This window comes from Pleurodeles waltl, chromosome 8, assembly GCF_031143425.1.
Source record: "Pleurodeles waltl isolate 20211129_DDA chromosome 8, aPleWal1.hap1.20221129, whole genome shotgun sequence".
NCBI classification, from domain to species: Eukaryota; Metazoa; Chordata; class Amphibia; order Caudata; family Salamandridae; genus Pleurodeles; species Pleurodeles waltl.
The window spans coordinates 460,345,013-460,359,295 of NC_090447.1; the positions used below are offsets into that span (position 1 = coordinate 460,345,013).

The window sequence follows — 14,283 nt, forward strand, 5'->3', positions numbered from 1 at the left end:
GCTATCAGCACCATGAGAAAAATTTTGCTGACAGACATTACAGGACTTGGGGACTTAGTTCCCATTCTAGAAGCCATTAAAAAAAAAAGAAAAAAAAAGATATATGGGGATAGGGATAACCTGACCCTGTAGGCCCAATGGGGGACCCAGAGGGACATGCCACTCAAAGGGGGCAAAAAAGAAAAAAAAAAGGCAAAAAATGTGGGATCAAATGCGGGGCCTCCAATGGCTCGGGAAAGGGTGTGTAATCCCATCGGGAAGCGTACCCATTAGGCCGAAATCATTAAAAAAGGGGAGGGGGGATGTACAGCTTCCTTCCATGAACCTCGCGAGGCCCTTGGAGCCCACCCCAAGCGCCAGAATGTTGTTAATTACAGAGAGGGCATGTGCCCCCCTCCATGAGCCTCTAAAGGCCCACCCCAGAACCAAAAATGTTCAAAATGGGGAGGAAGGACATGAAGCCTCCTGCCCTAAGCCATTTATGGCTCATGGGATCCCATTCCCTGGGGGCTGGCTTGAAGTTAATAGGAAATCGGCCTGTGGAGGGGAGCCACATGTCGCGCCTCCCCCTACAAAATGTCATCGGGCCCCAGGAGATGGTCCACTTGGGCCAAAATCATACCCAGGAGGGGGGCCGCATTGGCCCCTCCCCATCCAAATATCACCAGGCCCTGGGATATGTGATGCCTGGACTTGAAACCAGCCCGGGGAGGAGGAACGCATGACCCCCTATACATGAAAACCACATCAGGTCCTAGGAGATGGGGCCCCCAGGTCGAAAATCAGCCGAGGGAGGGGGCCATGTGCGTCTTCTCACCTTTATTTAAATAAGTGGCTCCGGGGATGGGGTCTCCAGGGCCTAACAAAGCTTACCATGCACCCCACTCCTAAATTATTTAAATAAGCATCTCCCTTGGATGGGGGCCTTCTGGCCCCAAGCCCCTTAAAAAACATACACAGCCAAGAGGGTGGGGTCCCCAGGGCCTAAAGATGCTCAGTGAGGGGGCATATGGCCCCCATTCCCTTTATTTTTTTAAATGGCGTTGGGGAATGGGGGTCCTCATGGCCTAACAAGGCTCAGAGTGAGGGGGCACATGGCCCTACTCCCAGAGCCTTTAATTAAAAAACATATGGCTCTGGAGCCTGGGGTCTGCTGGGCCAGGCTCTATTGCCAGCCCCCAAATACGCATGGCCAAAGGCCATGCATCAGAGTGGGCTTCACTCTATGGAAGGAGTGTTGGCTGCAGAGCCTGGCTGCAGGCCAGGCAGGCCACATCGCATATCCAAAGGCTATGCACAACAGGGGATTGCATATATGTATGGTAATTAAGTATTACTTAATGTTTAAACAACTAGAAACTCACTGAAAAAGCCAAAGGTTAAAGTATCATTATAGTTAGATGTGTAAAAAGATTTGTTTCTGTTAAAAAAATAACCCTTCGAAATTCACTGAAAAAAAAAAAAAGTTGAAGTAACGTCGGGTGAATTTGTCAATTGAAACTGTGTTTTGAACTAAAAAGAATACTGAGAAATTCACCCGTTAGCAGCATTACCTATACCTTGCGCACCCGCCATGCACTGCGGATGACCTCACGTATGACATATCTCATGACATGTTCTATGACATCATTTACGACTGAATTTCTCACATTTCCCAGTTGGGGTATCACATATAGCACTTTTGTGTGGGTGTTTCTAAGCTGTCCTACCCTCTCAGCGAGAGTAGAACTACCTGACCATATTTAAGAAATTGTCCTGCTGACAGCTCATAAGTTTAGGTCAGCTCTTGAACTGATATTTGTTTTTCAACATCAAAAACGTCCCAAAGTATGTTGATATTCACTCTTTTCCAGACTTGTAGGTTGCATTCTCTTTCTTGTTCTGGTACTCGAGAGATGATCAGTTACAATACTGGGAAAGTATGTTGTGTCGCTGCCAATCTCGGGCATCTGCACCAGCAATGTCATGGCATTTCTAGTAGCCGGGACAAACCAACAGCCAACTCTTAGGGCTCAAAAGCATAGACAATATCACCTTCCCTGGGGTATCTACCAAGACATACCAGGCCCCTTGTGGGTGCATATTTAAGAAACATGTCACTACCTATTGCAGTTGTGTGGGCTTATGGAGGGGATTGTATTCAGGAATTCCAAAACTACCCACTCATGTGGGTAGTCTGAGCGTGTGCAGGGTCACCTCACACCTACCCAAACTCCATTCACTCTCGGTCAGGGCACTACACAGTTTTTAGGTTGAGCGTTAGCGTTCGGCCTTCTCTATACTAAAGTATACAATAGAGTGAGTTCCATAGTTCTGATTTGTTAGTTGCAGTGTCCTTCAAAAATCCTTGCTTGCTAGTGGTCAGTTCTGCCTCTTTGTCCTGCCTTTTTTCACTTTGGGAGCAGCACAAAGTACTGTGTAATTACGCTATGTCCTGTTTATCTCTTCTGTAAGGGACTTTTTTTGGCATTTGCCAGTTTCACCTCAACAGTGTGGGTGCTTGTTCAGTCCCTCCTTCCTACCAGCTCCCTCTGTAAACATAAACCAACAGCAGAGGGGGGCTTCTCCAGGGCCAGTTCGCCCTCGCTCTCTTCCGTTTGTTATTTTCAGTCTGTCTGGAACTAAAAGTCCAGTCAGTAATTTACAACGCTATGAGCTCTAACTCGAGCAAACACAAGACTGTTGCATTCCAAATGCTTGTTTTTTTCTCCCAAACATTGGCAATCGCTACAAATTGAGCAGTGTTCCGTCACATGTTTAAAAAAACATGTAAAGCGTTGTGGGGCGGGTGTGGTGCGCGCTGAAAAAGCTGCAGTTTTTCAGGGAATTTGAATATACCCCTCACACGAGACTCCCGCCGCCCCAGACTCATTCTGAGGGCCACACAAGAGGCTGCGGAATACCAATACCAGTTTATATTGTTCTAGTTCTTGTTTACAATCCATCCCAGGTCGGGATATGTCAAATAATAGGCGATTATTAGATCTAAATTTAAAGCAAAATATATAAACCATTGACACAGCAGTGAAGAGTCAAAACTTTCTAAATAATTTTTTTTGTCTCTACTGATCTACACATGTTAATTACCGTGCATGTACGATACACCGATTTTTGTTATATAGGTTAAACCACTTTCCTACCTTTATTTTTCCCTTGACAAAATTTGCAATGTCTTCCTTATTATCGAAGACCGACAGTGATTGGAGTAAGTTCTGTTCCAGCCATTCCCAGTGCTGATCGATTTCCTCCGCAGTGGCACCTAGAAAGTCAGATATAAAAAATATATAATATACCTGATGGGCGGAAATAAACCAATAACCTGTCACCCTAAGTTTTCATAATACTTAAATTAATTTCCATCACCTGCCTTCTCATGGCAGGACCTAAAACCACTTTCATCTGTACAGCGTTAGGCACTAACAAGATGATCACATTTTATTATATTAGTATGTATATATCAACTTTGCTTAGCGGGGCTTTGTAAATGGGTTCGTTATCTGACATATGCAAGATATTGGAAGAATACGACAGGCACTGCTATTTGAGGGAATATTATTGTTTTATTTATATCTTGGCCAGTCCTCTCTTGTTCCTCTTCACAAGATCAGCCCTAGTTTCTATTTCCTCAAAGCCCCTTTTCTTTTCTCTTTCCAGGCTCTGGTGGTGTCTTGGCTCCGTCTTGAGGTGGTCTGGTTTCCCGTCCTCCGGTCGCCCGTATTCCCCAAAAGAAAGGAAAATAAAAATAATCAGGTAAGTGAAAATTGAAGTAGGGCTAAGGTAAGGGGTCAGATAGGGGCTAGTAGGGGTGGTGAAACAGGTAGGGCGGCGGTGCTGGTTGTGGTGGGTTTCTCTATTTATTTATTGTGCCTTCTCTCCCCTGTGTCCCGGTCAACCCCTTCTCTTCTTTCTAGGGTTTCTCCGGAGGTGTCCCAGTCCGTGGGTTAAGTAAACGGGTTTCCCCTCTCTCTGCAGGTCTATGCCCTTCCTTTGAAGAAACCTCCCCGTCCTCCCTTTTCTCCCCCCACCTCCCTCTTTTCCCTGTGAGCCAACCTGACAGAGTCTGCCAGGCAGGGTATAGTCGTACCTGGGAGGGCCACGTCCCTCCAGGGGCGCGGCCGGCAAGTAGGTGGTCCCCCGATTTCTCTTCGGTCGGGTTGGGGGTCGCCCACTGGTTCCTCCTGTCCTCGAGGCGTCCCGCCTTCCAGGTCTCTCCCTCCGTCTCGATCACGTTGCTGGCGGTGTCTTCCTCTCCCTTTAGCTCCTGGGTGAAGGTGGGTTCTTTTTTCGTGCTCTGCTCTCCTGCCCCGGTGTTCTCTCGCTCTTCCTCCGGCTCCTGGATGGTGGTGGTTTCCTCTCCTCGGCTCTTCCGCGTTCTCGGCTCCTCCTTTTCCTCCGACCTCTCTCGTCGTCCGTCTTCTCTTTTCCTCTTTATGACGCCCTCCGCGTCATACGTCATTCTAGGGGAATCCTCCTCCGTGCCCCGGGGGTATCGATTTTCTTCCCCGACGGGAGCTTCGGACCCGGGATCGGCACCTCGGATGGGGCTGTTCGAGCCCCCCAGGTCCCGGAAATCGAGACAGATAGTCCGCTTGCCCCATAAGGTCCCCAGGGAGATGACAAACCTGGAAGGAGAAAGGTTGAAGCTCCATAAACCATCTTAAAATGCGAGCGTTGGTATCTTTATACCTCGAGAGCCAGGTAAGAGGTGCGTGGTCGGTGTATAAAAGGAAGGACCTCCCTAGGAGATAATACTGAAGACTTTCCACGGCCCATTTAATGGCCAGGCACTCACGCTCTATTATGGGATAGTTCTGTTCCCGTGGAAATAGCTTGCGACTAATGAAGACCACTGGATGGCTTATCTCATTTTCATCTTTTTGAAAAAGTACTGCACCCAGGCCTACGTCCGATGCGTCCGTTTGGAGGTGGAAGGGACGGCTGAACTCAGGACATTTTAATACCGGTTGCGTGGTTAGACATCGTTGTAAGGTACGATAGCTATGGGATTGTAGAATAGTTAAACTTGTGATGTTCTTAGGTTGACCTTTCCTCAACAGGTCAGTGAGAGGGGCGGCTACTGTAGAGTAGTGGGGTATGAATCTACGATAATATCCCACTAGTCCGAGGAAGGAACGGATCTCCTTTTTTGTACTGGGTGCTCTTATGCGTAAAATGGCTTCAATTTTACTCATTTGTGGTCTGATATTCCCGTTTCCAATATGATACCCCAGATAGGGAATTTCATTGAAGGCCAGTCGGCTCTTGGAAGGATTGGCGGTCAATCCGGCCGCCGCCAGTGCTTTAATGATCAGTTCTAAATGGGATAAATGGTCTTCCCAGGTTTCGCTATGAATAACGATGTCATCTAGATAGGCGGCTGCGTATCTGGTATGTGGTCGCAATATAGTATCGATCAGTCTCTGAAAAGTGGCGGGGGCCCCATGTAGTCCAAAGGGAAGTACGTTAAAGTGATATAAACCGGAAGAGGTGGAGAACGCCGTTTTTTCTTTATCTGCTTTAGCTAAAGGAATCTGCCAGTACCCCTTGGTTAGGTCCAGGGTAGACATGTATTTAGCTTTACCCAGCCGTTCTAGAAGTTCGTCTACCCTGGGAAGAGGATACGTGTCAAATTGGGACACGGCATTGACTTGTCTAAAGTCGATACAGAACCGTATAGATCCGTCCGGTTTTGGCACTAATACAACCGGGGAGCACCAGGGACTTTGGGACGGCTCTATAATACCCATGTCTAACATCCTTTTTACCTCCTCTTCAACTATGACCTTCCTTGCTTCGGGAATGTGATAGGGGCGTAACCGGATTATTTTTCCCGGTTGGGTTATAATCTGGTGGTGGATTAGATCTGTTTTACCTGGCATCGGGGAAAACATGTGGGGCTGCTTATTAAGGAGTTGGTTTAGTTGTTGGTTCTGTTGCACTGTTAACTCTGCATTTCGGAGGGGTACCTCGCCCCTTGGGGGGGGTCCGTGGGGCACCACCCTATTTCTAGCTCTTTTACTGTATTAAACAGTTCATATTTTGATCCACCTGTGATTCCTCCCATCTTTTTAGTAAGTTAACATGAAAGATCTGAAATCGGTTGGGATTAGTTGTTAGTTGTAGCTTATAGGTAACGGGAGTTACTGCTGCTATTACTTTATAGGGTCCTTGCCATTTTGCCAAGAGTTTATTGTCTGAACTGGGTAAAAGCACTAATACTCGGTCTCCCTCTACAAAAGATCGCACTTGCGTGTTCCTATCATAGTATCGTTTCTGTTTCTCCTGGGCTTTTTCCATATGCCCTCTCACATCTTCCCATATTGTTTGTAGTCGAGACTTTAACTCGCTAGTGTACTCTAGGAGAGGCTTTTCCCCGTTTTCGTCTTCCTCCCATAGTTCAGCTGCCATGTCCAATAGGGTTCTAGGCTGTCGCCCAAACAGCAGTTCGAATGGACTATGCCCTGTAGAGGCTTGTTCATGGGTTCTGACCGCATATAACACTAGAGGAAGTTTCTTGTCCCAATCTTTACCTGACTCGGAAATCGTCTTTCTCAGGAGGGTCTTCAGGGTGCGATTATACCTCTCTACTAATCCGTCTGTCTGGGGATGATAAACCGCTGTCCTGAGCTGTCGTATCCCTAATATTTGACAGATCTGAGCCATTAGGTTGGACATAAACTGGGTCCCTTGGTCCGTCAATATTTCTCGGGGAAACCCTATTCGTGAGAAGAAACTTATCATGGCGTTGGCGACACTTTTGGTGCTAATACTGTTCAGGGGGATAGCTTCCGGATATCTAGAGGCGTAGTCGACCAATACTAGGATATATCGGTATCCCTTGGAAGACGGTAGAAGTGGTCCGACTAAATCCATTCCTATTCTAGAGAAAGGTACGTCAATAATGGGCAGAGGATGTAGGGGGGCTTTTTTCTGGGGTCCGGGATCGATTAACTGACATCTAGGGCATTGTTGACAGAACTTTCTGATATGAGAAAAAACCCCAGGCCAATAGAACTTCCTTAATAGGTACTCCTCGGTTTTCTCTCTCCCTTAATGACCACCCCCCGGCTGACTATGGGCTAGGTGCAACACCTGCTGCCTATAGGGTTCGGGAACCAATAATTGTTTCTTTTCCCCTCTCTCGTTACTGGTGACCCGATATAGCAGATTTCTATTTATTATAAAGGAGGGACCCTTATCCTCTATGGTTCGAGGTTTGGCGCTTTTCCAGGCATGGATCAGACTGGGATCGTCTCTTTGACTACAGCGGAAGGGTGGAAGACCAACGAGGGCGAGTACCTGTGCATTAAGACTATCGTGGTTCATATCTCCTCTTTCATAGGACTTCCTGGCTTCTCGTTTCTCTCTTTTAGTGGGTTTATAGCGGATCACCGGGGTTGGTATGTTTAGTTCAGAAAAAGGGGCACTTCCCAACCAGGCATCCAGGTCATTCTTACTCTGTGTGCTGTCTAAGAGGATCGGAAAGTCTTTAAAGTCTGTTCCTATGATGGCTTCTTCCACCAAACCTTCAACTACCCCCAGCCGTATGGGGGTCTCTTTTCCTTCCCAAAAAAGGGTAGTCCATATTAGGGGGTATTCCCTTGTTTCCCCATGAATGCAGCATATGGATACCGTGAAATCCGGATCAAGGTTATGCTCAGTAATTAGGTCCGCTCTAATTACGGACTGGCTACATCCGGAGTCGATGAGCGCCAACGTATCCCTTCCATTAATGGACACTTTTTTTTTTGTATTGAGTTTCTTCCCCCCCGGTGTAGAATACCCGGCCTCTCGTAATCCCTATTTCCATGGGTTCGGGTTTCCCGGCCTTCAAAGGACAAAAGCGGGCAATATGTCCCCACTCCCCACAACTAAAACATTGGGGCTGCTGCCCATATGGTTTTTCCATCCCTCGTAATCTTCCCGGTTCCTCTATTAGCCTTTTCCCTGTGGCTGCGGATTGTCCTGGGTTTTGCCTAACGGGTTGAGGTAACAACCGCGGGAGTGGTGTTTTGAATTCGAGGGAGCGGTGGAAAGCGCAGGCCAGCTCAATAGTAGTATTCGTGTCGGGGTTTGGGTGTTGCTTGATCCAATGGCGAGTATTGGTGGGTAGGGCATCTAAATATTGTTCTAGGAGGACGGCCTCGATAACGTCTTCCCTATTCGTCCCTATGGGTCCAAGCCATTTGAGCCCTAGGTCTTTGACCCGGAAATATAAGGCTCGAGGGTTCTCAGCGGGGCCCCACTTGGCCTTCCGGAAGCGAACCCGATAATGTTCTGTATCAAAACCGACCCTTTCTAGGATACTCTTCTTGAAGTCCGGATAGGGCGTTGTTCCTCCTGGGTTAACCGCTTGATATGCTGCTTGAAGTGTCCCGGTTAACAAGGGAGCAATATATTGACCCCATCTGTCCTGCGGCCAGGTGGCTGAAAGGGCAACGCGTTCAAAGTTAGTAAAGAAGGCGTCGGGATCTTCGCCTTCCTGATATCTCTGCAAAACGGAACTCAGTACATTTGGATGTACCCTAGTTGCGGCAATGGTATCAGTCAAAGTTTTTATGGCGTTGTCATGTACCAACTGATTGTTGGCCATGATAGTGGCCTGACTTTTAAGTGCATTTTGCAGAGCCTCCCTTTCCACCTTGGCAGCCTTCTGTTGTTCCTCCCATACAATTTGCAGATGGCGTTGGCCCTCAGCCAGTTGCTGCATCATGTCGGCCATTGTGGGTGCACCCTCCATCTTCTAGAATTCTCCTGTCGCTTGTTCCAATATCCCACTTCTGACACCACTGTAAATGGGTTCGTTATCCGACATATGCAAGATATTGGAAGAATACGACAGGCACTGCTATTTGAGGGAATATTATTGTTTTATTTATATCTTGGCCAGTCCTCTCTTGTTCCTCTTCACAAGATCAGCCCTAGTTTCTATTTCCTCAAAGCCCCTTTTCTTTTCTCTTTCCAGGCTCTGGTGGTGTCTTGGCTCCGTCTTGAGTCGGTCTGGTTTCCCGTCCTCCGGTCGCCCGTATTCCCCAAAAGAAAGGAAAATAAAAATAATCAGGTAAGTGAAAATTGAAGTAGGGCTAAGGTAAGGGGTCAGTTAGGGGTTAGTAGGGGTGGTGAAACAGGTAGGGCGGCGGTGCTGGTTGTGGTGGGTTTCTCTATTTATTTATTGTGCCTTCTCTCCCCTGTGTCCCGGTCAACCCCTTCTCTTCTTTCTAGGGTTTCTCCGGAGGTGTCCCAGTCCGTGGGTTAAGTAAACGGGTTTCCCCTCTCTCTGCAGGTCTATGCCCTTCCTTTGAAGAAACCTCCCCGTCCTCCCTTTTCTCCCCCCACCTCCCTCTTTTCCCTGTGAGCCAACCTGACAGAGTCTGCCAGGCAGGGTATAGTCGTACCTGGGAGGGCCACGTCCCTCCAGGGGCGCGGCCGGCAAGTAGGTGGTCCCCCGATTTCTCTTCGGTCGGGTTGGGGGTCGCCCACTGGTTCCTCCTGTCCTCGAGGCGTCCCGCCTTCCGGGTCTCTCCCTCCGTCTCGATCACGTTGCTGGCGGTGTCTTCCTCTCCCTTTAGCTCCTGGGTGAAGGTGGGTTCTTTTTTCGTGCTCTGCTCTCCTGCCCCGGTGTTCTCTCGCTCTTCCTCCGGCTCCTGGATGGTGGTGGTTTCCTCTCCTCGGCTCTTCCGCGTTCTCGGCTCCTCCTTTTCCTCCGACCTCTCTCGTCGTCCGTCTTCTCTTTTCCTCTTTATGACGCCCTCCGCGTCATACGTCATTCTAGGGGAATCCTCCTCCGTGCCCCGGGGGTATCAATTTTCTTCCCCGACGGGAGCTTCGGACCCGGGATCGGCACCTCGCCCGTTACAGGCTTGTTGCCACAGTTTTTGATGTTTTGCTGCTCTGTAAGCAGTAGATTTTACTAATGCTCATTTACAGACATGACTGTGGGGACTCGCTGCATGGGAAAGGTTCCTAAACAGGGAAAAACTACAGTGGGTAAAGGAAAAAGACTGTGGGCCTCATTCTGACTTTGGCGGGGGCGGAGGCCGCCCACCAAAGTACCGCGGTCAAAAGACCGCCGCGGTAATTCTGAGTTTCCCGCTGGGCTGGCGGGCGACCGCCAGACGGCCGCCCGCCAGCCCAGCGGGAAACCCCCTTCCATGAAGATGCCGGCTCCGAATGGAGCCGGCAGAGTGGAAGGGGTGCGACGGGTGCAGTTGCACCCGTCGCGATTTTCAGTGTCTGCTTGGCAGACACTGAAAATCTTGTTGGGGCCCTGTTAGGGGGCCCCATGACACCCGTTCCCGCCAGCCTGGTTCTGGCGGTGAAAACCGCCAGAACCAGGCTGGCGGGAAGGGGGTCGGAATCCCCATGGCGGTGATGCATGCAGCGCCGCCATGGAGGATTCCCTGGGGCAGGGGAAAACCGGCGGGAAACCGCCGGTTCCCCTTTTCTGACCGCAGCGTTACCGCCGCGGTCAGAATGCCCCGGAAGCACCGCCAGCCTGTTGGCGGTGCTTCCTCTGCCCTGGCGGTGAGACACCGCCAGGGTCAGAATGAGGGCCTGTGTGTGTGCGCAGTAGGGGATAGTGGTCTTAGTTTTTGTACAGTTTCTGCCTACCTAGGGATCCACTGAAAGTCTCAAACATACAACTAAACCAGAGATGCTACAAAAGCATGCCCTTCGTTAAAATGAATGCCTGTGGTGGTTCTTTTAAATTCCTTGTTCGTCTCTCCGAGGTTGTTTGGAAACTAATGCCAGGTTAAGGAGAATTTTTATAAATGGGAACACAGAAACAACAAAGACAACGCTTGACATTAAGAAAAAGAAAAAATCACAAAGATGAGCATTAAGAAAGTAAAGTTTGCAGGACATAATGTAGGTAGCCCAGGTTGAAGCCCTGCATATGCTTCTCATTGAATACATATTGCAGCAGTGTATGATTAATCAGGCGTAGGATATATGCAAATGACGAGACTAATTATGGTATCCTTCCTCACCACAACCAACCACCATGAAAAAAAACACCAAAATGAGGTCCCGCTGATTTATTTAGGCAAAACAGTACCTACTGCATGCCATAACAGATCAGCACCCAACAGTGTAAACTGGGCAGGTTGATATACTTTATTAAAGTTGATATACTTTATTAAAATTGAGACATCTTCAACTTTTAATCCAAATTCTGGCATGTGTCCAGTCAATGTAAGTATCAGTTAGCACTGATTCACCATGTCTATGCGCATACTTTACCGCAGCTCTACTCAGGAGTGTAAGGGGGGGTATTAGAAGGAAGAGTGGCAGACAATCCCAGTGTCATTCTGACTACAGGTGGAGAGAGGTAACTCTGGACATGCAGCAAGGGCATGGGCAACTCCCCCATTTCTGCTCCTACCATCACAACACTACATTAAGTCATCTCCCATCATCTCTATTCTTCCCCGTGAGAGCCAGTGCTGTGATGAATCCAGCCTCAGGTTTTGAAAATTGCTGAGTGACAACTAAGTAGTGTATTGCTGGACACTGCAGAATTTGACATCACCTAACCTCCGACATCAAGGTTACATTAGCAATTACATCAGTTATATAATGAAATTCATAAAATGCAAAATGAACAAAACTAGCACAAATTCCTCATTTAAGTTGACCAATGCATTAAACAAGTATCTAAGCAGCACTCTCATGAGTCCAAAGCTGTTTTGCCAACCAATTAACTGGTCTATAGGCGAGGCCCTGGTGCACTGGGATGGGTTTGTGATGCCTCTTCAGCTTCAAAGAACCCCTCCACACCAGCAGAGCACTGAAAGGATCCACATTTAGGGTTGAAGTAATTCTCACCATGAGTGACATATGGCCTACAATGAGTGACAGCAAGATCTGACCTTCAAATCTATGAGTCTCACTCGCAATGAGTGAGACTTGAGGTCTTTTTATATCCAGAAAATGTGCGTTGTGCTTTTGTAGTTCGAGAATGTATGCCTTTTGTTTAAGATTACTGCACTTCTGAAGATATGCAATCTACATTCATGACTTCGCAGTGAAGGCTGCAGTTAAAAAACTCTCCAACTGAACTATCACAGTACTTTATGAATGCAGTTCTGTCCTTATTGTTGCGTATGTGTTTGAGCCTGGGTGGAATGGGGGACATGTAGGGTGTATGGGAGGACGCAAGGTGTGCTGAGTATTAACATAGGTGCGACGCGCTGCCGTTGTCCAGACCACACCAGACTGCTGCATGAGGGAATGTGGAAAGCATGTATTTACTGGTGATACTTAGGCTGTGATTGACGTATTTGTGAGAAGTACGTTTACTTGGATAAAGCCCATGATGTGCCCATTCTGTGCTAGAGACTCATCATTACTGCTTCTGCCTGATGTACCTTGTGGCCTGCACCAGAACCATGCACAAACAAATGCTCTCTGCGTGCATGCGAAGGAACACTGCACCGGGTAGTAGCTATGCAGTACCTCTGGAATGAGTCTAGTGGAAAGCTTGCATTGCTGCAGGCTATTCTGCAACCACCTTCTGTATTTAGTGAGGCCTGAAAAGATCTTCTCGCTATAAAAATGTCAAAATCATTGGCTTCGTCAATGGAATGCCACAGCTGACTGGAACGACAGGAATGCTCAGCACAATTCTATGATCCCTACTTTGATCTATTGAAATAACTTCAGGGTACACTGCATGCATTCCTTCTTTTTGGTTCCACATATGTTTTTATAGCAAAGTCAATTTTAATATTTTTCTATTCCTAGACTCTGCTCACTCACTACGTGCTTTGTCCTGAGTGGCTATTCACTTCCGGTAGCATAACTCTTCCACACAAAAAGTCACTTTGTCCCTTGTTAAGCTTCTCGACAATTTTCACTCCCAGCCGCTATTTCCATCCAACTTCTTTATTTTACACAGTTGTATTTAAACCATTTTTTCTGCTGTTTATACGTATGTCACATAGTTAACTGGTCGAAATTGTGTACCACCTCTTCATTTTACACAATATGCGTGCACACACACACACGCGCGATGCATTTAATGAGGAGAACTATCACAAATTTCACACCTTGTTCCGGGCTGTAATCTCAACGGATCTCCGAGCTTCAACATAAAACAGAACCCAATGGTCAGGAGTAATAAAAAGTGCAATGGGTAAAGGTGTTCTGTAACAGGGCAAGGGCTGCGGTAGTATGTGGTAGTGTTTCCATAAACTGAAGACATTGGGCCTTTCCAGCCAATTTTAACTATCAAAACTATAACTTGCTAATACGTATTTTAGTCAAAATCCACCACAAATCCCAGATAATTGCCCGCTCTTAGAAGCTGCAGTCCAATGGAGAGCCATCCTTTTCAGTAGGAAACCTCAGAGCTCTAAGACACCAAAGCAAGGCCATCAAGCAAAGTTAGGATGAACAAGTATAATCCCATGGATTGTTTCATACAGAGTTTCTGTACAAGAAAGCATTTTCAGAAATGTTGCTTTACGACTTAAGGCTATCGTCTCTTCTGTTTTCACTATTATCTGTGTTTGGCTTCTGTGCAATTCGCTGTTGGGTATGTTAGGTGTGGGCATCTCCTTTGGGTGTGTATGGGGCTGAGGGTTTGTGTATGTATGAAACTGCACTGTGATGGTGACAGTAGTCCGATAAGAGGGTTCTTGTCGTGACAGATTGCAACAAGCATTTCCAATGCAATGGGTCTCACGTTTGCTCGAGTTAGAACTATTAGAGTTGTAAATTCCTAACTGGTCTTTTCTTGCCACCTAAATTGAAAATAAAAAGTAAACGAATTGACAAAAGCAGGATGATTCAAAGTGCCACAGCTGCCAAGAGCGTGAAGGAAACAGAAAAAGAAGTTTACTCACAGTCAAACGTATCAGCAAACGTGCAATTACCCATGTAACACGGTCCATGGCCAAGGCAGTAACAAAAGTGCGCTAAGAAGGGACAAATGTAAAGCATTTACCAATAACAATGGATTTTTGAAAGGCAAGCCCATAAACGAGTGACAGTGTTGGGCATACGGTGGGCATGGTTAAAAGCCCACAGATAGATTACAACACGTCAGAGTGCTTGTGCTCTCGACCCACAAATCACTAGGGATAGAGATTTGACACTTACGAAAAGGCTGCAAAACCAGAAAGTGAGGTAAGGCCGCAAGCCGTGGGAGATATAAAGAGAAGGTCCAAAACCAAAGGAAATTAAAGGGTAGCACTTGTTTGAAGTCTTACCTAGGGCTCACTAGAGGATGCTCGTTGAGGAGGTCAGGATCACAATGTCATGGGCAAGGGTGATATA

At 47.4% G+C, this 14,283-nt stretch overlaps 1 protein-coding gene across 3 annotated transcripts in view; it reads right to left on the bottom strand.

Annotated features, from left to right (window-relative positions):
• Positions 1–14,283, bottom strand: part of TBC1D8 (TBC1 domain family member 8) — a 411,616-nt gene that overhangs the window by 261,532 nt on the left and 135,801 nt on the right. For all 3 annotated transcript variants that reach the window (XM_069204407.1, XM_069204406.1, XM_069204408.1), the window contains exon 3: positions 3,141–3,259. In XM_069204407.1, coding sequence (XP_069060508.1) covers positions 3,141–3,259 — 119 coding nt within the window. The remainder of the gene's footprint in view (positions 1–3,140; positions 3,260–14,283) is intronic.